Source organism: Tachyglossus aculeatus, chromosome 10 (genome assembly GCF_015852505.1).
Source record: "Tachyglossus aculeatus isolate mTacAcu1 chromosome 10, mTacAcu1.pri, whole genome shotgun sequence".
Classification (NCBI taxonomy): Eukaryota; Metazoa; Chordata; class Mammalia; order Monotremata; family Tachyglossidae; genus Tachyglossus; species Tachyglossus aculeatus.
Genome location: NC_052075.1, coordinates 47,186,425 through 47,212,479, shown reverse-complemented (window position 1 = coordinate 47,212,479; position 26,055 = coordinate 47,186,425). Strand labels below are relative to the sequence as shown.

General features: G+C 51.5%; 1 protein-coding gene across 1 annotated transcript in view; it reads left to right on the top strand.

The window, feature by feature from the left end:
- The window catches only part of WDR91 (WD repeat domain 91), a 39,463-nt gene extending 14,780 nt beyond the window's left edge, over window positions 1-24,683 (top strand). The window contains exons 3-15 of the mRNA XM_038752485.1: window positions 477-684; window positions 2,883-2,965; window positions 5,703-5,839; window positions 8,593-8,758; window positions 10,490-10,648; window positions 12,784-12,989; window positions 13,667-13,817; window positions 14,433-14,527; window positions 15,243-15,396; window positions 17,420-17,528; window positions 18,544-18,656; window positions 19,940-20,137; window positions 24,233-24,683. Coding sequence (XP_038608413.1) covers window positions 477-684; window positions 2,883-2,965; window positions 5,703-5,839; window positions 8,593-8,758; window positions 10,490-10,648; window positions 12,784-12,989; window positions 13,667-13,817; window positions 14,433-14,527; window positions 15,243-15,396; window positions 17,420-17,528; window positions 18,544-18,656; window positions 19,940-20,137; window positions 24,233-24,397 — 1,944 coding nt within the window. The 3' untranslated portion in view covers window positions 24,398-24,683. The remainder of the gene's footprint in view (window positions 1-476; window positions 685-2,882; window positions 2,966-5,702; window positions 5,840-8,592; window positions 8,759-10,489; window positions 10,649-12,783; window positions 12,990-13,666; window positions 13,818-14,432; window positions 14,528-15,242; window positions 15,397-17,419; window positions 17,529-18,543; window positions 18,657-19,939; window positions 20,138-24,232) is intronic.
- The last annotated feature ends 1,372 nt before the right edge of the window (window positions 24,684-26,055 follow it).

Below are 26,055 nucleotides of genomic sequence, written 5' to 3'. Positions count from 1 at the left end.
ATACCTGTATATATGTTTGTGCATATTTATTACGCTATTTATTTTACTTGTACGTATTTATTCTATTTATTTTATTTTGTTAAATACGTTTTGTTTTGTTGTCTGTCTCCCCCTTCTAGACTGTGAGCCCGCTGTCGGGTAGGGACTGTCTCTAGATGTTGCCAACTTGGACTTCCCAAGCGCTTAGTCCAGTGCTCTGCACACAGTCAGCGCTCAATAAATACGATTGAATGAATGAATGAATGAATGAGTTGGGGGGAAGGAGAGACAGAGTTGCGTGGTGCCCTTTCTTTTTCCCCGTCTGTCCCAGGTAGGGACAGACCTATATGTTGCCAATTTGGACTTCGCAAGCGCTTAGTACAGTGCTCTGCACATAGTAAGCGCTCAATAAATACGATTGATGATGATGAGGTGGGGGATCTGACCCTCCGCCTCCTCTGTCTTTGTCCCCGTCCGTCGCCTCCCGTCCCCGGCAGACGAGCCGCAACGACAAAGCCCAGGAGTTCTTCAGCAAGCAGGCCACGGAGCTGCAGAACCAGGCGGAGTGGAAGGATTGGTTCATCCTGCCCTTCCTCCCGTCGCCCGACACCAATCCCACCTTCGCCACTTACTTCTCCCGCCAGTGGGCCGACACCTTCATCGTGTCGCTGCACAACTTCCTGAGCGTCCTGTTCCAGTGCATGCATATCCTCGCGGCGGGGGCCGGGGGCCGGTGGCTCCGAACCGGCGGATGGAGGGAAAAGGCCGGGGACTGAGAGTCTGGGGGGACGAGGGGCAGTGGGCGCCCCGATCTCAGCTGGTCTCTCGGTTTTCTGAGCGACTGACTGTGAGGGAGTCACTTCAACTATTACTCTATTTATTTATTTTACTTGTACATTTCTATCCTATTTATTTTATTTGGTTGGTATGTTTGGTTCTGTCCTCTGTCTCCCCCTTTTAGACTGTGAGCCCACTGTTGGGTAGGGACTGTCTCTATGTGTTGCCAATTTGTACTTCCCAAGCGCTTAGTACATTGCTCTGCACATAGTAAGCGCTCAATAAATACGATTGATTGATTGATTGATTCAACGGGCAATCAGTCGATCGATCAGTGGGATCCGTGGAGGGCTCACCCCGTGCCGAGCGCTGCCCGGAGTGCTTCGGAGGGGACGTACTCTTCCTCAACTTGTACTTCCCAAGCGCTTAGTCCAGTGCTCTGCACACGGTAAGCGCTCAATAAATACGATTGATTGATTAAGTAGACGCAGCTCTTGCTCCCAAAGAGTTTTCAGAACGGCCGGGGAGAATCTCGCTGCCTCTGCCCTCCACTTTCTGAAAATAGGCTGATAGGAAGCGTCAGGATTTCCCCGAATTCCTAGGTGGAAATTAGACACGGACTAATGTATTAATAATAATAATGATGGCATTTATTAAGCGCTTGCTATGTGCAAAGCACCGTTCTAAGTGCTGGGGAGGTTACAAGGTGATCAGGTTGTCCCACGGGGGGCTCACAGTCTTAATCCCCATTTTACAGATGAGGGAACTGAGGCCCAGAGAAGTTAAGTGACCTGCCCAAAGTCACCCAGATGACAATGGGCAGAGCCGGGATTTGAACCCCTGACCTCTGACTCCAAAACCCGGGCTCTTTCCATTGAACCACGCTGCCCCTCTGTACCCCTGCGGGAGCTCTGAGGGTAAACTGAGATAAGGTTCAACTCTGAGTTTTAGGGAATAGTGGTGTTTATTAAACACCTGCTATGTGCCAGGCACTATACTGAGCACTGGGGTAGATATAAGCAAATCAGGTTGGATACAGTCCCTGTCCCACAGGTCACAATCTTACTCCCCATTTTACATTTTAGGGAAGCAGCGTGACTCAGTAGAAAGAGCACGGGCTTTGGAGTCAGAGGTCATGGGTTCAAATCCCGGCTCTGTCAGCTGTGTGACTTTGGGCAAGTCACTTAACTTCTCTGGGCCTCGGTTCCCTCATCTGTAAAATGGGGATTAAAGCTGCGAGCCCCCCGTGGGACAACCTGATCACCTTGTAACCTCCCCAGCACTTAGAACAGTGCTTCGCATGTAGTAAGCGCTTAACAAATGCCATCACCATCATTATTATTATTATTACAGGTGAGGTAACTGAGGCACAGAGAAGTGAAGGAGTGGGGCTGTAGAATTCCCTGCCTCTTCTCCTCCCAGTTAGTACAGCGCTCTGCACACAGGAAGGGTTCAATCGATCGATCAATAAATACGATTGATGATGATGATGATGATGATTCCCCACCGACTCCTGCTGGGGTTTAGTAGAAAATAAGGAACTATTATCTGGATCTCCACGTTTCTCAGTAAATGATGATGATGGTATTTAAGCGCTTACTATGTGCCAAGCACTGTTCTAAGCGCCGGGGTAGATACAAGGTAATCAGGTTGTCCCACGTGGGGCTCACAGTCCAAATCCCCATTTTTCAGATGAAGTAACTGAGGCACAGAGAAGCTAAGTGATTTAGCCAAAGTCACGTAGCTGACAGGTGGCAGAGTCGGGATTAGGACCCACGACCTCTGCCTGCCAAGGCACTTAATTTCTCCGCGCCTCAGTTGCCACGTCTGTAAAATGGAGATTAAGACTGTGAGCCCCACGTGGGACAACCTGATCACCTCGTATCTACCCCGGTGCTTAGAACAGTGCTTGGCACATAGTAAGCGCTTAACAAATATTATTATTATTATTATTTGAACTTCCTCCATCCCCGATGGGAAGAGAAACCCGGGAGCAGTATGGATTATGGGCTTCCCGTGTGCCCAGCACGGTGCCCTCGGATCGGACACGGTTCCCGCCTGCCCGGTCTGGGGAAAGCGGGGAGGGGGTTTTGTTATCAACCGGCCTTTCCCTTGACTGTGCCTACCGGTGCCCGTGATCCTGAGCTTCGATGCCGAGTGTCGGAGAACCTCTCTCGTTCAAGAGGAGAACGAAGTCCTCCGTCAGAAGGTCAGGAGCGTGACCGGCATTCCCGTTTGGCCCGGGGGCGGGCGGTGGGGGGGGGATACTTGTTCCGAGGAGGTGGGCCCAGGGGGAATTGACTGATGTTGGCTAGTTCGGGTTGGGGCTTTGAGTGGTGGCTCTTGTATTAAAACAGATAGGCAGGGGAGCCTAATGAAGTGAAATTGAATTTTCTATTATGAATAATGATAATGATAATTGTGGTAATAATAATAATGATGGTTTCAAGGCTCTCCATCACCTCGCCTCCTCCTACCTCACTTCCCTTCTCTCCTTCTCCAGCCCAGCCCGCACCCTCCGCTCCTCTCCCGCCGCTAAGCTCCTCACTGTACCTCGTTCCCACCTGTCCCGCCGTCGACCCCCGGCCCACGTCCTTCCCCTGGCCCGGAATGCCCTCCCTCCGCACATCCGCCAAGCTAGCTCTCTTCCTTCCTTCAAAGCCCTACTGAGAGCTCACCTCCTCCAGGAAGCCTTCCCAGACTGAGCCCCCTCCTTCCTCTCCCCATCCCCCCCGCCTTTCCTCCTTCCCCTCCCCGCAGCACCTGTATATATGCTTGTACAGATTTATTACTCTATTTATTTTACTTGTACATATTTACTATTCTATTTATTTTGTTAATGATGTGCATCTAGCTTTATTTCTATTTATTCTGATGACTTGACACCTGTCCACAGGTTTTGTTTCATTGTCTGTCTCCCCCTTCTAGACTGTGAGCCTGTTGTTGGGTAGGGACCGTCTCTATATGTTGCCAAACTTGTGCTTCCCAAGCGCTTAGTACAGCGCTCTGCACACAGTAAGCACTCAATAAATATGATCGAATGAATGAGTGAATGAAGAGAGGTCGAGTGGGTAGCAGGGTGGTTGGCTGTTTCGCCTTGGCCAGGAGGTCAGCGAGGAAGAGGGAAGGATCCAGAGACGTTCCTGGGCTTGGGCTCTGGGTTCTAATCCTGACTGAGAAACAGCACTGAGATGGAAAGGCCTAAGGGAAATACCATCTCTAGGCTGAAAAGTGGTAGTGTCTGAACTTCAAGTTTTTTTCCAAGCCAAGCGCTGGGGATTAATGTCCAAAACCTCTCTGGTTTCTCATCTCCTCAAGTCCAAGTCGGCGACTGTTGTTAGCTCAGTTAATAATTCATCCATTCAATCGTATTTATTGAGCGCTTACTGTGTGCGGAGCACTTGACTAAGCGCTAATTGTGCCAAGCACTGTCCTAGATACAGAATCTTCAGGCCAGATACAATCCCTATCCCACTTGGGGCTCACAGTCTAAGGATGAGGGAGAGCGGGTGTTGCATCCCCATTTTATAGAGGAGGAAACTGAGGCCCAGAGAGAAGTGAAGTGACTGGGGCAAGGTCATACAGCCGGAAGGGGCGGAGCTGGGATGGGAACCCAGGTTTCTGGACTTCCCAGCTTTAGTTCTTTCCACTTGGCCAGTGTGTGCTGCCTCTTGGGGAGAGCAAGACAGCCAGCCTGGAGCAGCCCCTCGTCCCCCTCTCCATCCCCCCCATCTTCCCTCCTTCCCTTCCCCACAGCACCTGTATATATGTATATATGTTTGTACATATTTATTACTCTATTTATTGATTTATTTTACTTGTACAAATCTATTCTATTTTATTTTGTTAGTATGTTTGGTTTTGTTCTCTGTCTCCCCCTTTTAGACTGTGAGCCCACTGTTGGGTAGGGACCGTCTCTAGATGTTGCCAACTTGTACTTCCCAAGCGCTTAGTCCAGTGCTCTGCACACAGTAAGCGCTCAATAAATACGATTGATTAATTGAGTTGAGGCGGCATTTCAAGAAAGCCACATTTCGGAGCCCAGGGGTTCAGACCGGATGGAGGAACGTGTCGGAGTCTGGTGGGATGTCACCCGACTTTGGACATGGTGGGCGGGGGAGACTGGGGCACAGACCTTACGGCACTTACATATATATCTAATTTATTTATTTACAGTAACGCCTGTCTCCCCCTCTAGACTGTAAGCCCACTGTGGGCAGGGCTTGTGTCTGTCTATTGTTATTTTGTACTCTCCCAAGCGCTTAGTAGGGGTAGAGAAGCAGCGTGGCTCAGCGGAAAGAGCACGGGCTTGGGAGTCCTGTATATATGTATATATGGTTGTACATATTTATTACTCTATTTATTTATTTATTTATTTTACTTGTACATTTCTATCCTATTTATTTTATTTTGTTGGTATGTTTGGTTCTGTTCTCTGTCTCCCCCTTTTAGACTGTGAGCCCACTGTTGGGTAGGGACCGTCTCTATATGTTGCCAATTTGTACTTCCCAAGCGCTTAGTACAGTGCTCTGCACATAGTAAGCACTCAATAAATACGATTGATTGATTGATTGATTGATTGATTGAGTCAGAGGTCATGGGTTCAAATCCCGGCTCCACTACTTGTCAGCTGTGTGACTTTGGGCAAGCCACTTCACTTCTCTGGGCCTCAGTTCCCTTGTCTGTAAAATGGGGGGTGAAGGCCGTGAGCCCCACGTGGGACAACCTGATCACCTTGTAGACTCCCCAGTGCTTAGAACAGTGCTTTGCGCATAGTAAGCGCTTAACAGATGCCATCATTATTATTATTATTAGAGTGCTCTGCACACAGTTAGCGCTCACTAAATACAATTGAATGAATGCCCGGGGGTGCAATCCTGAGGCATTTGGGGGCAGGGACCCTCCAGAGTGAGCGCATCTTCTAACTCAGTTCCCTTCCTACAAAGCTCTTTGCACTGCAAGCAGAAACCTACCGGCTGAAGAAAGAGGAACAGCAGCAGCAGCTGGAGGAGGAAGAAGCCATGGTCCATCACAAGCTTCCGACTTACGTGTCCAACATGGACCGCCTCGGAGACTCAGAGCTGTGAGTTTGACCGCCTGACTGGAGGGGGAAGGGGAAGGGGAGCGCGAGGATTGCCTCCAGGGAGTCTTCCGGGCCTTCCTGCTGCGGCTTCCCCACTCCATCACTTCCCGGCGTGCATTTCCTCACCCTTGGACAATTCCTCCCTAAACCAAAGATAGTAAGTGCTTAACAAATACCATTATCATTATTATTATTAGGAATTGGCGGAGCTGGGTTTCGAACCCAGGTCCTCTGACTCCCAGGGTCGTGCTCTTTCCACTTGGCCACGCTGCTTCTCCCTGTCATCGTCAGGGTCAGATTAAAGGTGATATGTATGTGAGTGTTTGTGTACTTCCCAAGTGCTTAGTACAGTGCTCTGCACACAGTGAAGCGCTCAATAAATACGATTGATTGATCGATTGGACCTGTCTGGAAGTCAGGCAATCCTGACCATAGAATTGTGAGGCAGAGAAGTACCCAGGAGCATCATATAACCAGATACGATTGACCATATTAACAAAATAAAATAAATAGAATAAATATGTACAAGGGAATTCCGAGTTAGTGAGGGTGGAGGTTGTTCAGTGGTTTGAGATGACGATGTGCTTAAATTGGAGTGTCGGGGAGGTGAAGTGGAGTAGGAATTGAGGAGTGACAGAAGCAGCATAGCTCAGTGGGAAGAGCCCGGGGCTGGAGTCTGAGGTCATGGGTTCAAATCCCGGCTCCGACAACTGTCAGCTGTGTGACCTTGGGCAAGTCACTTCACTTCTCTGTGCCTCAGTGACCTCGTTTGTAAAATGGAGTTTAGACTATGAGCCCCCCGTGGGACAACCTGATCACCTTGTAATCTTCCCAGCGCTTAGAACAGTGCTTTGCACATAGTAAGCGCTTAATAAATGCCATCATTATTATTATTATTATTATTATTAGAGGGAGTTGGAAATCTAAACCAAAGATTTCCTTTTGGCCCAAGGGCTGAGTGTCGCCTTAACCTCAGGCCCAATGCTACAATCTCCCCACTTGGCTCACTAGGACCTAGTTAGGCAGGAAAGGAGCTTGGCCTACTGGAAAGAGCACCGACCTAAGAGTCGGAAGGACCTTCGTTCTCATCCCGGCTCCGCCACCTGTCTGCTGTGCGACCTTGGGCGAGTCACGTCGCTTCTCTGTGCTTCAGTGACCTCATCTGTAAAATGGGGTTTGAGACTGGGAGTCCCACGCGGGGCAGGGACTGTGTCCGACCTGATTAGCTTGTACCTACCCCAGCGCTTAACATGTAGTAAGCGCTTAACAAAAGCCATCGTTATTAGAGGAGGCCGAGCGGTTTGTCCCGAGAGCCCAGCCAGGCAGGACAGAGGTTGGGGTTGATCGGTGGGGGACCCACAGACAGCTGGGACCCCCAATCCACCTCGCCGCGCTGGGGTGCGGGTGGATTCTTGGGTGTGACGCTGAGCGGGTCAGAGGGGGGCTGGCCTCTGCAGCACTATCCCATGACCCATGACCTCTGGCACCCAAGCCTGGGCTCTTTCCTCTGAGCCACGCTGTGTATTTTTTAAGCGCTCACCCTGTGCCAGGCACTGTACTAAGCGCTGGGGTGGATCCAAGCAAATCGGGTTGGACCCAGTCCCTTGTTCCACTTGGGACTCACAGTTTCAATCCCCATTTTACAGATGAGGTCACTGAGGCTCAGAGAACTCAAGTGACTTGCCCGGGGTCACACAGTAGACAATCAATCGTATTTATTGAGCGCTTACTGTGTGCAGAGCACTGTGCTAAGCGCTTGGGAAGTACAAGTTGGCAACATATAGAGACAGTCCCTACCCAACAGCGGGCTCACAGTCTAAAAGGGGGAGACAGACAACAAAACCAAGCATACTAACAAAATAAAATAAATAGAATAGATAGGTACAAGTAAAATAAATCAATCAATAAATAGAGTAATAAATATGTACAAACATATATACATATATACAGGTGCTGTGGGGAAGGGAAGGAGGTAAGATGGGGGGATGGAGACAGGGAGAGGAAGGAAGGGGCTCAGTCTGGGAAGGCCTCCTGGAGGAGGTGAGCTCTCAGTAGGTCAACAGCTTCTCACCGGCTTCGGGGAAACAGCCCTCCGGAGACTTGGCTAGCTACCCCGTCCCTCCTTCAGGGGCCAATAAAGTCAGTGGACCAGGTGGACAGAGTCCTTCAGTCTTTGGCCCCACTCCGCACCCGGCACTAGAGCAGGAGTCAGTCAGGTTGCTGGGAAAGCAGAATCCTGGAGCGCCATTTTGCTCCCCACACAACACAACCCAACACAACACCACACCACCCACACAAAACCCCCAGCATCGCCAATGCAGGCAGGGTCCGACTACCCTCTCCCCTTCCTCCCCCTCCCCATCCCCCCCGCCTTACCTCCTTCCCCTCCCCACCGCCCCTGTATATATGGATATATGTTCGTACCTAGTTATTACTCTATTTTATTTGTACATACCTATTCTATTTATTTTATTTTGTTAATATGTTTTGTTTTGTTCTCTGTCTCCCCCTTCTAGACTGTGAGCCCGCTGTCGGGTAGGGACCGTCCCTTTATGTTGCCGACTTGTACTTCCCAAGCGCTTAGTCCAGTGCTCTGCACACAGTGAGCGCTCAATAAATGCGATTGAACGAATGAATGCATGAGCCAGGAGGAGCCCCGAGACCCCCCGCGGCTGGATCCGAGGGTCCCTACCCCCTGGGGACCTCGTCCAGGTGGTCTGATCGCCCGCCGTGTGTGTCTGTGTCTCTCCCAGCGGTATGATGTGCAGCCAGAAAAGCGCCTCGCTCTCCCACTCGCCCCGGGTGGGCTTCCTGTCGTCCTTGCTGCCGCAGAGTAAGAAGAGCCCCTCCAGGCCCGGATCCGGACCGGCCCAGGGCTCCGGGGCCCTTCAAGGGAAGAAGGAGCCCCCCAGCAGTCAGGTGAGAGTTTCCACCCCTTCCACCTGCCAGGCCTCAAACCTCCTGCCAAGTGGAAAGCCGAAGTGGTGGTGTTTTTTATAATAATAATAATAATAATGGCATTTACTAAGCGCTTACTACGTGCAAAGCACCGTTCTAAGCGCTGGGGAGGTTACACGGTGATCAGGTTGTCCCACTGGGGGGCTCACAGTCTTCATCCCCATTTTACAGATGAGGTCACTGGGGCCCATCGAAGTGACTTGCTCGAAGTCACACAGCTGGCAATTGGCGGAGCCAGGATTTGAACCCGTGACCTCTGACTCCCAAGCCCGGGCTCTTTCCACTGAGCCACGCTGCTTCCCATAATTTTGGTATTTAAGCGCTTACTCTGTGCCAAGCGCCGTTCTAAGTAAGCGCTGGGGGAAATACAAGGTGATCAGGTTGTCCCGCGTGGGGCTCGCAGTCTTAATCCCCATTTTCCAGTAGAGGGAACTGAGGCCCAGAGAAGTTAAGTGACTTGCCCAAAGTCACACAGCTGACAGGTGGCGGAGCTGGGATTCGAACCCATGACCTCTGGCACCCAAGCCTGGGCTCTTTCCTCTGAGCCACGCTGTGTATTTTTTAAGCGCTCACCCTGTGCCAGGCACTGTACTAAGCGCTGGGGTGGATCCAAGCAAATCGGGTTGGACCCAGTCCCTTGTTCCACTTGGGACTCACAGTTTCAATCCCCATTTTACGGATGAGGTCACTGAGGCTCAGAGAACTCAAGTGACTTGCCCGGGGTCACACAGTAGACAAGTGGAGGAGCAGGGATTAGAACCCATGACCTTCTGATCCCAGGCCTGTGCTCTACCCACCCACGGTGCCATGTTTATCGAGCTCCCCGTGGCTGAGAAGCAGCGTGGCTCAGTGGAAAGAGCCCGGGCTTTGGAGTCAGAGGTCACGGGTTCAAATCCCAGCTCCGCCAATTGTCAGCTGTGTGACTTTGGGTAAGTCACTTAACTTCTCTGTGCCTCAGTTACCTCATCTGTAAAATGGGGATTAAGACTGTGAGTCCCCCGTGGGACAACCTGATCACCTTGTAACCTCCCCAGCGCTTAGAACAGTGCTTTGCACATAGTAAGCGCTTAATAAATGCCATTATTATTTTAAGCGCTTAGTACAGTGCTCTGCACATAGTAAGCGCTCAATAAATACGATTGATTGATTCAAGGGGCGAGACTGAGCACTGGGGAAGACACAGCGGAAGCCTGAGACCCGATCCCTGCCCGCAAGGAACTTCCTCTCTTAATGGAAGAAAGATCAATCAATCAATCAATCGTATTTATTGAGTGCTTACTGTGTGCAGAGCACTGTACTAAGCGCTTGGGAAGAACAAGTTGGCAACATATAGAGACAGTCCCTACCCAACAGTGGGCTCACAGTCTAGAAATATCGACCAGTAGCAGACGCCGAATGAATGATTATTCTGATGATGGCGTTTGCTTAAGCGCTTACTAAATGTGTCAAGCACCGTTCTAAGCGCTGTGGATAGAACCGAGTTAATCAGGTCGAACACAGTCCCCGTCCCACTTGGCAGGAGGGACAGCAGGTAGTGAATCCCCATTTCACAGTGGCGGAAACCGAGGCACGGGGAGGTGAAGTCACACAGCAAGCAGCTGGGAGAGGCGGGATTAGAACCCAGGCCCGGTCTCTCTCCACTAGGCCACGCCGCTTCTGGCTTCTCGCTCAGCTCCGCCTCTTGGCTTCCAGGCCAGCAAAGGGAAGGAGGCGGTGGGGGCGGCTAAGGACGGGAAGAGCCTGTTTGGCCCCGTGTCCGGCGGGGAGGCCGGCCCGGGGCAGCATCGGCACAGGCGCCTGCAGGACCACGGCAAGGAGAGGAAGGAGCTTCTGTCCAAATCGCCTTTCCAGGTACAGCCCCGTCCCCTCCCGCCGGCCCTCTCCCGTAGGGAACGAGTGCCGGGTGTTTCTGGGCTTAGCGTTATCGATCAATCAATCAATCAATCGTATTTATTGAGCGCTTACTGTGTGCGGAGCACTGGACTAAGCAAGCGCTTGGGAAGTCCGAGTTGGCAACATCTAGAGACGGTCCCTACCCAACAGTCTAGAAGGGGGAGACAGAGAACAAAACCAAACATACTAACAAAATAAAATAAATAGAATAGATATGTACAAGTAAAATAAATAGAGTAATAAATATGTACAAACGTATATACAGGTGCTGTGGGGAAGGGAAGTGATTGTATTTCTGAAGAATAATAATGATGGCATTTGTTAAGCACTTACTATGTGCAAAGCACTGTTCTAAGCGCTGGGGGGATACAGTGGGATCAAGTTGTCCCCCGTGGGGCTCACGGTCTTAATCCTCATTTTACAGATGAGGGAACTGAGGCACAGAGAAGTGAAGTGACTTGTCCAAGGTCACACAGCAGACGTGGTGGAGCCGGGATTTGAACCCATGACCTCTGACTCCAAAGCCCGGGCTCTTTCCACTGAGCCGCGCTGAAACGCCTACTATGTGGCCGTGTGCTGTGCTGAGCACCGGGGCGGATGCCCGGCAATGAGGGCGGACCCAATCCCCCCCACCTTGTCCCACACAGGACTCTCAGAGGTAGAGCAGGCCGGGATTTTCCGCCCATTTGACGGGATGAGGAAATCGAGGCCCTGAGGGATCGGGAGGCGTGGCCAAGGGTTATCCAGCAGGCCCGTGGCAGAGCCGAGACTAGAATCAATCAATCAATCGGATTTATTGAGCGCTTACTGTGTGCAGAGCACTGGGCTAAGCGCTTGGGAAGTACAAGTTGGCAACATCTAGAGATGGTCCCTGTGCGGGCTCAAAGTCGAGAAGGGGGAGACAGACAACAAAACAAAACATATTAACAGAATAAAATAAATAGAATAAATATGTACAAATAAAATAAGTAGAGTAATAAATACGTACAAACACATATATATATATACAGGTACTGTGGGGAGGGGAAGGAGGGGAAAACCTTGTCGTCCGACTCGCTGTCCTGTGCCCTTTCTATGCTGCCCCCTCAAGCGCTAGTCCTTAACCCTCTTCTGATTGCCCTTGGAATAATAATATTTGTGGCATTATTATTTTATTTATTATTTATTTATTTATAAATAGATATATAATATAAATAACATTATACATTATATTCATTTATTTTAATTTATTCAATTAATTTTATTTTAATTTAATTAATTTTAATTTAATTTTTAATGTATTGAATCAATTTTAATTTAATTTATTTTTTATTTATTTTAATTTTATTTTAATATTGATCTATAATATTGCATTTATTATATAGATTAATAAATATAAATAATAAAGAAGCAGTTTCTACGTGTCAAGCACTTTACTAGATGCTAGAGCAGATGCAGGATAATAATAATCAGATTGGGCACGGTCTCTGTCCCACTTAGGTTTCACAATCTCAGGGGGAGGGAGAACAGGCATTGAATCCTCTTTTTCCAGATGAGGGAACTGAGGCACAGAAAAGCGAAGTGACTCACCGAAGGCCACAGAGCAGGCAGGTGGCAGAGGTGGGATTAGAACCCAGGTCTCCAGCCGCCCAGGCCCGTGGCCTTTCCGCCAACTCACGCTGCTTTCCTATTTTTTATTAATATGGAATTTGTTAAGCGCTTACTAAGTGTCAGGCACTGTTCTGAGCACTGGGGTAGATCCAAATTAATCAGGCAGGATACAGTTCTGGTCCCACGTGGGGCTCGCAGTCTAATCAGGAGGGAGAACAGGTATTGAATCCCCACATTGCAGTTGGGGAAACCGAGGCCCAGAGAAGTGAAATGACACGCCCAGGGTCACGCCCGGCGGACGAGCCAGGATTAGAAACCAGTTTTTCTGGCTCCCAGGCGCGTGCTCTCTCTCCTCGCTTCCCTCCGAGGTGGTCAAATCCTTCTTCTCCAGTCCCCCGACGCCCGCCCTCTGTTTTCGCGGGCCGGAGGAGGGTTCGAGACCCGCGGACCAGCGTCGAGCCCTCCCCGGGCCTCACCCTGCCGCTTCTGTTTGGTGGGCCCAGGGCGCGGAGAAGAAAGCGGAGCCCGGCGGGGCGGAGGCGGAGGTCAGCGCGGAGCGGCCGGCGGAGCGAGGCGAGGCTCTGGGCGAGGCGCTGAGCCGGGCCCCCGCGGCCGGCTCGGAGGGAGGGACCGCCCGTCCCGAGCAGCCCTTCATCGTGCTCAGCCAGGAGGAGTACGGCGAGCATCACTCGTCCATCATGCACTGCAGGTGAGCGGGAGCCGAGGCCACCGCCGGGGAAGGATGCCAGCCCACCGGTGCCGGGCTCTGGGAGTCCAAGCTGGAGTCCTACGTAGGGGACGGGAGGGGAAGGGTCCACCCTGTGAGGATATAGAGGAAGGGTCTTCCCCAGCCCTCCAGCAGGAAGGGCCGCAGCGGCAGGAGAAATGGCGGGGCTTGGTTCTCTCCTCTTGGGCCCAGAGGGAGGCAAAACTGCCGAGGCCACCAGCACCCCAGGGTGCCGAGGCTTTGCGTTCCCGGAACGAGGCTGAGCGTTTCCAAATTCTTGGGCCGGCAGGCGGCTGTAATAATCTCCGTATTCGTGCCACCGAGTCGGTGCTAGCACCGCGGTAATGACGGAGCCACGGCCCCACGCCGGGCCCACGATCCATCTTATCCACATTGGACGGGGGCGGAAATTGAGGCCGCAAGAGGTTAACTGAAAGTCGCAGAGCAGGCCAGTGGCAAGGCTGGAGTTCGAACCAAAGTCTCCGGTCAGTCCTGTGCCCTTTCCACCGGGCCGCACGGCCTCCCAAGTGTGGCGTCTGGGCAGGCCTTGCCAGTGACTCTAGGCAGGATCTAGGTCTGGTCGTTGGTGATTAGGCCGCAATGTGTATGCTTGTGCTCTCTCTCTCTCTCTTTTTTTTTTCCTCTCTCTCTCCACACAGGGTGGACTGCTCAGGGAGGAGAGTCGCTAGCTTGGATGTGGACGGAGTCATCAAGGTGTGGTCCTTCAACCCCATCATGCAGACCAAAGCTTCTTCCATTTCCAAGTCACCATTGCTGTCTTTAGAGTGGGCCACCAAGCGGGACAGGCTGGTGAGTTACCTCAGAGGAGCTGGGTATATGAGCTACCACCACACCTGGTCTATCTCTTTTTTTTTACGCTATTTGTAAAGCACGTACTATGTTCCAGGAACCGTACTAAGTGCTGGGGTAGATGCAAGGTAATCGGGTTGCACACAGTCCCCGTCCCACAGGGGGTTCAGAGTCTAAAAGGGTGGGAAGACAGGAATTTAATCCCCTACTTTGCAGAGGAGGAAACGGGGGCAAAGAGAAGTGAAGTGACTTCCCAAGGTCACCACGCAGGCAAGGGACGGAGGTCTGCTTCTCCAGGGATGACAGTTGTGGGGGCATCTGGATGGTGTTGTGTTTCGGGGTGCCCCGGGGCTAGCCCCCATCATGGCTCTGCCCTCCTGGGAGAGTTGCTGGTTCTCCCGGCGATCGCCCGGGGAAGGCTACCGGAGAGATGATAGCCGTCCACCGACGCGTCGAGGAGGCAGGCCAGCCTCTGCGGCCGTTTCCTGCCCATTTGTCAGTCAGTCAGTCGCTTACTGTGCGCAGAGCGCTGTACTAAGCGCTTGGGAGAGGACAGTGTGACCAACACATTCCCTGCCCACCACGAGCTTACAGTCTGGGTCTTCCTTGGAGCAGCTGTTGCTGGGGAGCGGCGTGGGGACCGTACGCCTCTATGACACCGAAGCCAAGAAGAATCTCTGTGAAATCAACATCGATGATGACATGCCCAGGTAGCGCCCCTGTCCCGAGGATATGTTGGCAGGCCAAGGTTGCAACGCGAATAACAGTATCGATTTGGTGCCCTTGTGGGACGGAGCCCTGTGCTGAGCACTGGGGTTTGTGCAAGACGATCAGCTCGGGCACAATCCCCGCCCTTCCTGGCGATCACAGACTGGGAGATAGAGCAGGGATAATAATAATAATGATGATGGTATTTATTAAGTGCTTACTATGTGCTGTTCTAAGCGCTGGGGAGGTCACAAGGTGATCAGGTTGTCCCACGTGGGGCTCAGTCTTAATCCCCATTTTACAGTTGAGGTAACTGAGGCCCAGAGAAGTGAAGTGACTTGCCCAAAGTCACACAGCTGACGATTGGCGGAGCCGGGATTTGAACCCGTGACCTCTGACCCCAAAGCCCGGGCTCTTTCCACCGAGCCACGCTGCTTCTCTGTCTTACAGATGAGGAAACTGCAGCCCACAGAGGCGACGTAACTTGTCCAAGGTCACCCAGTGGGCAGGGGGCCGGGCCGGGACGGGAACCCGGGGCTCCAGGACTCCTTATTCGTGCTCCATCTGCTAGGCCACGGGACTTCCCCTCTAGAGCGAGGGATGGCTGTCCTTCACGTAGTCCCTGCTCCGGAAGCGACGGTCCAGGTCTCACCAGAGCCGGGCCTTTCTCTCCGAGGGAGGGGTAAGGTCTGACGGGGCCTCGTCTTCCTCCCGCAGGATCCTGTCCCTCGCCTGCAGTCCCAGCGGGGCCTCTTTCGTCTGCTCGGCCGCCTCTCCGCTGGACTCCGCGGTGTCGGATGCTGGCGGGAAAGGCGTGAACCAGGTTCCCGGAAAGCTCCTTCTCTGGGACACTAAGACCATGAAGCAGCAGGTACGTCAATCAATCAATCAGTCGTATTTATTGAGCGCTTACTGTGTGCAGAGCACTGGACTAAGCGCTTGGGAAGTCCAAGTTGGCAACATAGAGAGACGGTCCCTACCCAACAGTGGGCTCACAGTCTAGAAGGGGGAGACAGAGAACAAAGCCAAACATATTAACAAAATAAAATAAATAGAATAGATATGTACAAGTAAAATAAATAAATAGAGTAATAAATACGTACAAACATATGTACAGGTGCTGTGGGGAAGGGAAGGCGGTAAGGTGGGGGGGATGGAGAGGGAGAGGAGGGGGAGAGGAACAACGTCACCTGTTGTCCCCCCATCCAAGAGCCCTGCCACAGTTCAGCTGAATATCTCCGACACCTTGGGCAAGTCTCATTCTTTCTCTATTCCCCTCTCCCCCCTCACTTTGCCCTTCCTCTGTTTCATACCAATACAATAACGATAATGCCAACTGTGGTATTTGTCGAACGTTTCCTTGCTGCAAAGCACTGGGGAAGGTGCAACACTATCACATCAGTCCCTGCCCCATTTGGGGCTTACGGTCTAAAGGGGAAGGAGAACTAGTAACTTAATCCCCATTTTGCAGATGAGGAAGCTGAGGCACAAAATAATAATAATAATGGTGGCTTTTAAGTATTTACTATGTGCCAGGCACTGTGCTAAGCGCTGGGGTAGATACAAGATAATAGGATTGGACCTGTCCCTGTCCCACATAGGGCTCCCCATTTTTACAGATGAGGTAACTGAGGCCCAGAGAAGTGAAGCGACTTGCCCGAGGTCACAGAGCAGGCAAGTGGCTGAACCGGGATGAGAACACCCAGACCTGTGCTTTTTCTTCTTGAGGAATGACCCAGAATAACCGACTTCATGGTGGTCGTCTAGGATTGAGTGAGAGATCTGTTCCTCACCCCATGGAGACAGGGTTCAAGCCCATAAGGGTAAGAGTGGCCTTGTCCGAGAACCTGGGTTCTAACTCCAGCTCTGCCACCTCCCTGCTGCATGGTCATTTCTCCGTGCCTCAGTTTCCTCATCTGTAAATGGGAATTAAACGCCCGTTCCCCCTCCTGCTTAGCCGTGAGCCTCGTGTGAGACAGACCGAATTTGGCCTGATCGTCTTGTATCTGCCGCAGCACTTAATCTAGAAGCAGCACGGCTCAGTGGATAGAGACTCACAGGCGTCAGCGGGACCTGGGTTTTAATCTCGGCTCTGCCACGTGTCTGCTGTGCGACGTTGGGCAAGTCAGTTCCCTTCTCTGTGCTTCAGCTACCTCATCCGTAGAATGGGGATAAGAGTGTGAGTCCCATTAGGGATAAGGACTGTGTCCTATCTGATTAACTTGTATCTATTCCAGCACTCAGAACATTCATCAGCGCATAGTAAGTGCTTAATAAGTGCCGCTATTATTATTATTACTTGGCATACAGGAAGCACTCAGCAAATACCACCGTAATTGTCATTATCCGCAGTGGAAGTTCCCTGGAGAAATCTGGTGCCAGCCAGAGCACTGTGGGAAGCTGATACCATCTTATCAAAAGAAGACAGAGAAGCAGCGTGGCTCAGTGGAAAGAGCCTGGGCTTTGGAGTCAGAGGTCATGGGTTCAAATCCCGGCTCCACCACTCGTCAGCTGTGTGACTTTGGGCCAGTCACTTCACTTCTCTGGGCCTCAGTTACCTCATCTGTAAAATGGGGATTAACACTGTGAGCCCCATGGGGGACAACTTGATCACCTTGTAAATTCCCCAGTGCTTAGAACAGTGCTCTGCCCATAGTAAGCACTTAATAAATGCCATTATTATTATTATTATTACCTTAGGGATCCTCCTGGGCTGCCAGTGGGCCGTTCCACCCCGAAAGATTGGCTAGTGGTCCTCGGCTAGGCTGGCCCAAGTCAGAGAGGGCGTCCCGGAGACCCCCACGGGGCAGCTTGCGGGAAACGGGCCCGGCCGATCCTTCCTCTGGGAGCAGGGAGGGAGGTTCTGAGTTCCCGGCGCCGACCCTTTCTCGCAGCTCCAGTTTTCTCTGGACCCCGAGCCCATCGCCATTAACTGCACAGCCTTCAACCACAACGGGAACCTGCTGGTCACCGGGGCGGCCGATGGCGTCATCCGGCTCTTCGGTGAGTAGGAGCCCGCCCGGGGAGGGCGGTATCAGGGGGCGAGGACCAGCTCCACTACTCTGGCTGGTGCGGGCGTTGGGGGCTGGCGGAAGGGAGGGGGCAACTCTAGATCTGAGAAACGGCGTGGCTTAGTGGAGAGAGCACGGGCTTGGGAGTCGGAGGTCGTGGGTTCTAATCCCGGCGCCACCACTTATCAGCCGTGTAGCTTTGGGTAAGCCACTTAACTTGTCTCTGCATCTGTTTCCTTCCTTCCTTCCTTCCTTCCTTCCTTCCTTCCTTCCTTTCCTTCCTTCCTTCCTTCCTTCCTTCCTTCCTTCCTTCCTTCCTTCCTTCCTTCCTTCCTTCCTTCCTTCCTTCCTTCCTTCCTTCCTTCCTTCCTTCCTTCCTTCCTTCCTTCGTTCCTTCCTTCCTTCCTTCCTTCCTTCCTTCCTTCCTTCCTTCCTTCCTTCCTTCCTTCCTTCCTTCCTTCCTTCCTTCCTTCCTTCCTTCCTTCCTTCCTTCCTTCCTTCCTTCCCTCCTTCCCTCCCTCCCTCCCTCCCTCCCTCCTTCCCTCCTTCCTTCCCTCCCTCTCCCCCTTGTCCCCATCCCCCATCTTACCTCCTTCCCTTCCCCACAGCACCTGTATATATGTTTGTACATATTTATTACTCTACTTATTTATTTATTTTACTTGTACCTATCTATTCTATTTATTTTATTTTGTTAGTATGTTTGGTTTTGTTCCCTGTCTCCCCCTTCTAGACTGTGAGCCCACTGTTGGGTAGGCACTGTCTCTATATGTTGCCAGCTTGTACTTCCCAAGCGCTTAGTGCAGTGCTCTGCACACAGTAAGCGCTCAATAAATACGATTGATTGATTGATTACCTCATCTGCAAAATGGGGCCTTAGAGTAATGTTCAAGACGGCGTCCGTTAAGCGCCCGCCGTCAGCGTTGGCTTGGACGGGAGGCCATCGGGCAGGGCCCGGCCCACCAGGGGTTGACAGCCGGGCTCCCAACGGGAAACTTTCTCCTCAGACATGCAGCAGCACGAGTGTGCCCTGAGTTGGACCGCCCACTGCGGGGAGGTGTACTCCGTGGAGTTCAGCTACGACGAGAACACCGTGTACAGCATCGGCGAGGACGGGAAGGTAAGCCGCCCGCCCCTCCCTGCCTGATCCTGCCAACTTGTACTTCCCAAGCGCTTAGTACAGTGCTCTGCACACAGTAAGCGCTCAATAAATGCGATTGATTGATTGAGGAGGAGAAATTGGTTGAGCATCCCCTGGGTGAGGCACTGGGGACATTTCAGCAGAAGCAAGAGACGAGTTCCTTATCTACAGGTAGCTTACACTCTGACGGCGGGGGAGGCGGATCTAAAATATCTACTGCTGGTGGAATTAGAATAAGGAAGAGACTGAGCAATTGAACATACATGTATGCAGGTGTGCGTCAGGGCTGGTAAGAGCCAGGGTTGGGGGCTAATTTAGGGGTCAGCTCCTCTCACTCCTCCTCCCTGGGCCGTCCCTAGTTGCCAGGACTTCCCTCTCCTGATAAGGAGGCTGAGGAACTAGGATGGCTTGGATTTGGCCCACCTCTACTCTGGCCTTGCATCCCCTGACCGTGTCGATCAATCAGTCAATCAAGGAAATTTATTATTAATAATAATAATAGTGGCATTTATTAAGTGCTTACTATGTGCAAAGCACTATTCTAAGCTTTGGGGAGGTTACAAGGTGATCAGGTGGTCCCACGGGGGGGTGGGTCTCAGTCTTCATCCCCATTTTACAGATGAGGGAACTGAGGCCCAGAGAAGTGAAGTGACTTGCCGAAAGTCACACAGCTGACAATTGGCGGAGCAGGGATTTGAGCCTCTGACTCCAAAGCCCGGACTCTTTCCACTGAGCCATGCTGCTTCTCAGGGGCAGATGGTGGACCCAGGCCAGCTCCCACGCCCTCCCCTTCGCCTTCTTTCATTCATTCATTCATTCAATTGTATTCATTCATTCATTCAGTCATTTATTCGTTCATTCATTCATTCAATCGCACTCATTCATTCATTCATTCAATCGTATTTATTGAGCGCTTACTGTGTGCAGAGCACTCTACTAAGCACTTGGGAAGGACAAGTCGGCAACATGTAGAGACGGTCCCTACCCAGCAGCGGGCTCACAGTCTAGGAGGGCTTATTGAGCACTTACTGCGTGCAGAGCACTGTACTAAGCGCTTGGGAAGTCCAAGTGGGCAACATCTAGAGACGGTCCCTACCCAACGACGGGCTCACAGTCTAGAAGGGGGGAGACAGACAGCAAAACAAGGTGACAGGTGTCAAAGTCGTCAGAACAAATAGAATTAAAGCTGTCCACGCACCGGCCCCTCACTCCACCGCCCGGCTAACCGGAAGCATTCCTGCCGTTGTGCTTCGCCATCCCAGTTTATCCAGTGGAACATCCACAAGAGCGGCCTGAAGGTGTCCGACTGCGCCCTCCCCGCGGGGGCCACCGGCCCCTTCGTGCTGTCCGGCTACAGCGGCTATAAGCAGGTGCAAGTGCCCCGGGGCCGACTCTTCGCCTTCGACTCGGAGGGCCGCTACATGCTGACCTGCTCTCCCACAGGAGGAATCATCCACAAGGTAGGAGCCCTGGCTGGGATGGGGCGGGGGACGGGGACGAGGAGGGGCTCTGTACTGATTGGTGACTTCTTCCCTGATCAGGTCTCACAGAGCCCGCTGTTGGGTGGGGACCGGCTCTACGTGTTGCCAACTTGTACTTCCCAAGCGCTTAGTCCAGTGCCCTGCACACAGTAAGCGCTCAATAAATAGGATTGAATGAATGAATGAAAGAAGGCGAAGGGGAGGGCCTGGGAGCTGGCCTGGGTCCGCCATCGGCCCCTGAGAAGCAGCGTGGCTCAGTGGAACGAGCCCGGGCTTTGGAGTCGGAGGTCAGGGGTTCAAATCCTGGCGCCGCCTTCAGAGCCGGCCCTTTCATTCATTCATTCATTCAATCGTATTTATGGAGCGCTTACTGTGTGCAGAGCACTGTACTAAGCGCTTGGGAAGTACAAGTTGGCAACATATAGGGATGATCCCTACCCAACAGTGGGCTCACAATCTAGAAGGGGGAGACAGAGAACAAAACAAAACATATTAACAAAATAAAATAAATAGAACAAATATGTACAAATAAAATAAATAAATATGTATAAACATATATACAGGTGCTGTGGGGAGGGGAAGGAGGGGGAAAGGAAGGAGGGGGCTGAGTGTGGGAAGGCCTCCTGGAGGAGGTGAGCTCTCAGTAGGGCTTTGAAGGGAGGAAGAGAGCTAGCTTGGCGGATGGGCAGAGGGAGGCCATTCCAGGCCCAGGGGAGGACATGGGCCGGGGGTCGACGGCGGGACAGGCCCTTGACAGAGCTCCAGATGCTGTGGAGATTCATTCATTCAATCGTATTTATTGAGCGCTTACTGTGTGCAGAGCACTGGACTAAGCGCTTGGGAAGTCCAAGTCGGCAACATATAGAGGCGGTCCCTCTCCAACAACGGGCTCACAGTCTAGAAGGGGGAGACAGACAACCAAACAAAATACGTGGACGGGTGTCAAGTCTTCAGAATAAATAGAAATAAAGCTAGATGGCATTTATTAAGCACTTACTATGTGCAAAACACTGTTCTAAGCACTGGGGAAGTAACAGTGTGATCAGGTTGGATCAGGTTGTCCCACAGGGGGCTCACAGTCTTAATCCCCATTTTACAGATGAGGTAACTGAGGCCCAGAGAAGAGAAGTGACTTGCCCAAAGTCACACAGCTGACAATTGGCAGAGCCGGGATTTGAACCCATGACCTCTGACTCCAAAGCCCGGGCTCTTTCCACTGAGCCATGCTGCTTCTCTCGTGCTAGATGCACATCATTAACAAAATAGAATAGTAAATATGTACAAGTAAAATAGAGTAATAAATCTGCACAAACTTAAGTGACTTGCCCAAGGTCACACAGCAGACGTGTGGCAGAGGCGGAATTCGAACCCATAATAATAATAATAATAGCATTTATTAAGCGGTTACTATGTGCAAAGCATTCATTCATTCAATCATATTGAGCGCTTACTGTGTGCAGAGCACTGTACTAAGCGCTTGGGAAGTCCAAGTTGCCAACATATAGAGACGGTCCCTACCCAACAGCGAGCTCACAGGCTAGAAGGGGGAGACAGACAACAAAACAAAACATATTAACAAAATAAAATAAAATAAAGCACTGTTCTCTGATGATAGTGGGTTCCGCAGAACCGAGTCAGTCAATCTGTGATATTGACCGAGTGCTTATTATGCACAGAACATGGTAATAATAATAATCATGGTATTTGTTAAGTGCTTACTATGTACCAAGCACTGTTCTAAGCGCTGGGTAGATACAAGATAAGCAGGCTGTCTCACGTGGGGCTCACAGTCTTCATCCCCGTTTTACAGATGAGGTAACTGAGGCAGAGAAGCTAAATTCATTCATTCAATTGTATTTATTGAGCGCTTACTGTGTGCAGAGCACCGTAGTAAGCGCTTGGGAAGTACAAGTTGGCAACATATAGAGACAGTCCCTACCCAACAGCGGGCTCACAGGCTAGAAGGGGGAGACAGACAACAAAACAAAACATATTAACAAAATAAAATAAAATAAAGCACTGTTCTGTGATGATAGTGGGTTCCACAGAACCCAGTCAGTCAATCTGTGATATTGGCCGAGTGCTTATTATGTGCCGAACATGGTAATAATAATAATCATGGTGTTTGTTAAGTGCTTACTATGTACCAAGCACTGTCCTAAGCGCTGGTGTAGATACAAGATAAGCAGGCTGTCTCACGTGGGGCTCACAGTCTTCATCCCCGTTTTACAGATGCGGTAACTGAGGCACAGAGAAGCTAAGTTCATTCATTCATTCATTCAATCGTATTTATTGAGCGCTTACTGTGTGCAGAGCTGTACAAGTGCTAGGGATGTCCAAGTTGGCAACGTATAGAGACGGTCCCCACCCAACAGTGGGCTCACAGTCTAGAAGTCTAAGTGACTTGCCCAAAGTCACCCAGCTGACAAGCAGCTTAGCCGGGATTAGAACCCACGACCCTGGAATGCCCTCCCTCTGCCCATCCGCCAAGCTAGCTCTCTTCCTCCCTTCAAGGCCCTACTGAGAGCTCACCTCCTCCAGGAGGCCTTCCCACACTGAGCCCCTTCCTTCCTCTCCCCCTCGTCCCCCTCTCCATCCGCCCCATCTTACCTCCTTCCCTTCCCCACAGCACCTGTGTATATGTATATATGTTTGTACTTATTTATTACTCGATTGATTCTACCTGTACATATCTATTCTATTTATTTTGTTTTATTAGTATGTTTGGTTTTGTTCTCTGTCTCCCCCTTTTAGACTGTGAGCCCACTGTTGGGTAGGGACTGTCTCTATATGTTGCCAACTTGTACTTCCCAAGCGCTTAGTGCAGTGCTCTGCACACAGTAAGCGCTCAATAAATACGATTGACTGATTGATTGATTGACCTCTGACTCCCAAGCCCGGGCTCTTCCCCACAGAACCACGCTGCTTCTGCAACGTTGGAAGAATACAGTTTAATAGAGTTATCACAAGGAGGTTACATTGCCGCCCTTTGCTCCCCTCTTGCCCCCGGGCCTACCCAAGACTTCTCGTCCGAGGGAGAGTTCCCGGAATGATAAAATAGAAGCAGCGTGGCTCAGTGGAAAGAGCAGGGGCTTTGGAGTCAGAGGTCGTGGGTTCAAATCCCGGCTCCGCCACTTGTCAGCTGGGTGACTTTGGGCACTTCTCTGGGCCTCAATCAATCAATCAATCAATCAATCAATCGTATTTATTGAGCGCTTACTATGTGCAGAGCACTGTACTAAGCGCTTGGGAAGTACAAATTGGCATCACATAGAGACAGTCCCTACCCAACAGTGGGCTCACAGTCTAAAAGGGGGAGACAGAGAACAGAACCAAACATACCAACAAAATAAAATAAGTAGGATAGAAATGTACAAGTAAAATAAATAAATAAATAAATAAATAAATAGAGTAATAAATATGTGACCTCAGTGACCTCATCTGGTAAATGGGGGTGAAGACTGAAGACTGAGCCCCTTCCCTCCTCTCCCCCTCGTCCCCCTCTCCATCCCCCCATCTTACCTCCTTCCCTTCCCCCAGCACCTGTATATATGGATATATGGTTGTACATATTTATCACTCTATTTATTTATTTATTTATTTATTTTACTTGTACATTTCTATCCTATTTATTTTATTTTGTTGGTATGTTTGGTTCTGTTCTCTGTCTCCCCCTTTTAGACTGTGAGCCCACTGTTGGGGTAGGGACTGTCTCTATGTGTTGCCAATTTGTACTTCCCAAGCGCTTAGTCCAGTGCTCTGCACATAGTAAGCGCTCAATAAATACGATTGATTGATTGATTGATCACCTTGGAACCTCCCCAGCGCTTAGAACGGTGCTTTGCACATAGTAAGCGCTTAATAAATGCCATTATTATTATTATAAAATGGTGCGGGGAGAGGCCGCCATTCTGTACCCTGTTCTTTATGAATGACATAGAGCCTGCCCTCAAGAAGCTTTCCTGACGGAGATCTGCCTCTCTGGAGGAGGCAGCGTCAGGCCACGGTGCGGGACGTCGGACGTCAGAAGGCACGCTGAGGTTCTCTCCTCCCTGTCCCCCTCCCGCCTCACAGATGAGCAGCAGCGACAGGGTCTTGGAGAGCTGCCTGAGCCTCGGGGGCCACAGGGCGCCGGTGGTCACGGTAGATTGGTGCACGGCCATGGACTGCGGGACCTGCCTCACCGCTTCGATGGACGGCAAGATCAAGCTGACCACCCTGCTGGCTCAGAAAGCCTGACCCCCCCCGTCCCCGTCGCCCCGGGAACGCACAGCGGTGGCCGGTGGCGTTAGCAGTATTAGCCTGGGAGTGGGGAGCCGCGGCCTGGGCCCCAAGTCGGGAGGGAAGGGACGGAGGCGGAAGATTGAATTCTGGGCGAGGGGAAGCCACGAGCCGACGCCAGCGCTCTGGGACCGGGCGGACCTGGATTTAGAGGGCTGGGGCGGGCCCGCGCGTGGACCCTGATGGAGAGCCCGGCCTGCCCTCCGTGGGGGTCGCTCCTTCGGACCCGGGAGCGCGGGCGGGAGGGATCCAGTCCCGAGACTCCTGGCTCCGCCGGGCCGTCTGTCCCCCCCCACCGCCTAGGAGAGACCACAGTATTTTATGTATATTTGTCCATTCTTATTGTCATTTTTTTAAAAAGACAATTGCCCCGGCGCGTTGGTTTCTGCGAAAGATGGGTCTGGTACGTGGGAAGGCCTCTCGTTTCAGAACTGCTGCCCTTATATTTAAAAAGATGCGGTACGTGTTAAGCATTTACTATGTTCCAGGCACTGTAGTAAGCTCTGGGCTATTCAGGTTGGACACAGTCCGTGTCCCACGTGGGACTCCTTGTCTTGATCTCCATTTTACAGATGAAGGAACTGAGGCACAGAGAAGTGAAGTGACCTGCCCTTGGTCGGACAGCAGACTAGTAGCGGAGCCGGGATTAGAACCCAGGTCCCTCTGACTCCGAGGCCCATGCACTAACCACTAGGCCAGTGTTGTGGACTCTTGCGGTTGCCTGGGCAACCACCCACTCGGGTCCAGGTGCAGGGTGCATGGCAGATCTTTCCCAGTCATCCCCTCCTCCCATGCATCCAAATCCACCCCGTGGATCTGCCTCTGTTGAGCTGGGCTTGGGTCACCGCTCCCCTGGGAGACGGTGGGTTCCTCTCCCTGTTAGCAAGGAGAAGCCAGGGCTGTCTTTTGGGGAAACTGAGGCCTATCTATCGGTCCAGTCGGCCTTTCCTTGCTCCTCCTCAATGTTAGCCGGCCTCACTCCCTCCTTACACCCACTCTAATCCTCACCCCGAGCTAGGGCTCCATCTCTGAGCCCCGGCGGAGGGACAGAAGGGATGATCTCTGAACTCATGAACTCTGGTAGTGGCCCCCCCACAACTGTCCGGGTGAACCGAGGGTTGCTAGTCAGTCAGTTGTATTTATTGAGTGCTTACTCTGTGCAGAGCGCTGTACTGAGCACTTGGGAGAGTCCAATACAACAGTAAACAGATGTATTCCCTGCCCGCAGTGAGCTTACAGTCTAGAGGGGGGAGACAGACATTAATATAAATGAAAAATCTATTACAGATTTGTACATAAGTGCTGTGGGGCTGAGAGGAGGGTGAATAAAGGGGTGTCTTGCTCACTGCAGGTAGGAGTGTTCTCCACTCCCCTCCCGTCCCCACCAACACCTCAGAAGCCAGCCTGGCTCCAACCGGCTCCGGCTGCAGGGCCGAAGCAGAGGGCATTCATTCATTCATTCATTCAATCGTATTTATTGAGTGCTTACTGTGTGCAGAGCACTGTACTAAGCGCTTGGGAAGTACAAGCTGGCAACATATACAGTCCCTACCCAACAGTGGGCTCACAGTCTAGAAGGGGGAGACAGAGAACAAAACCAATCATACTAACAAAAA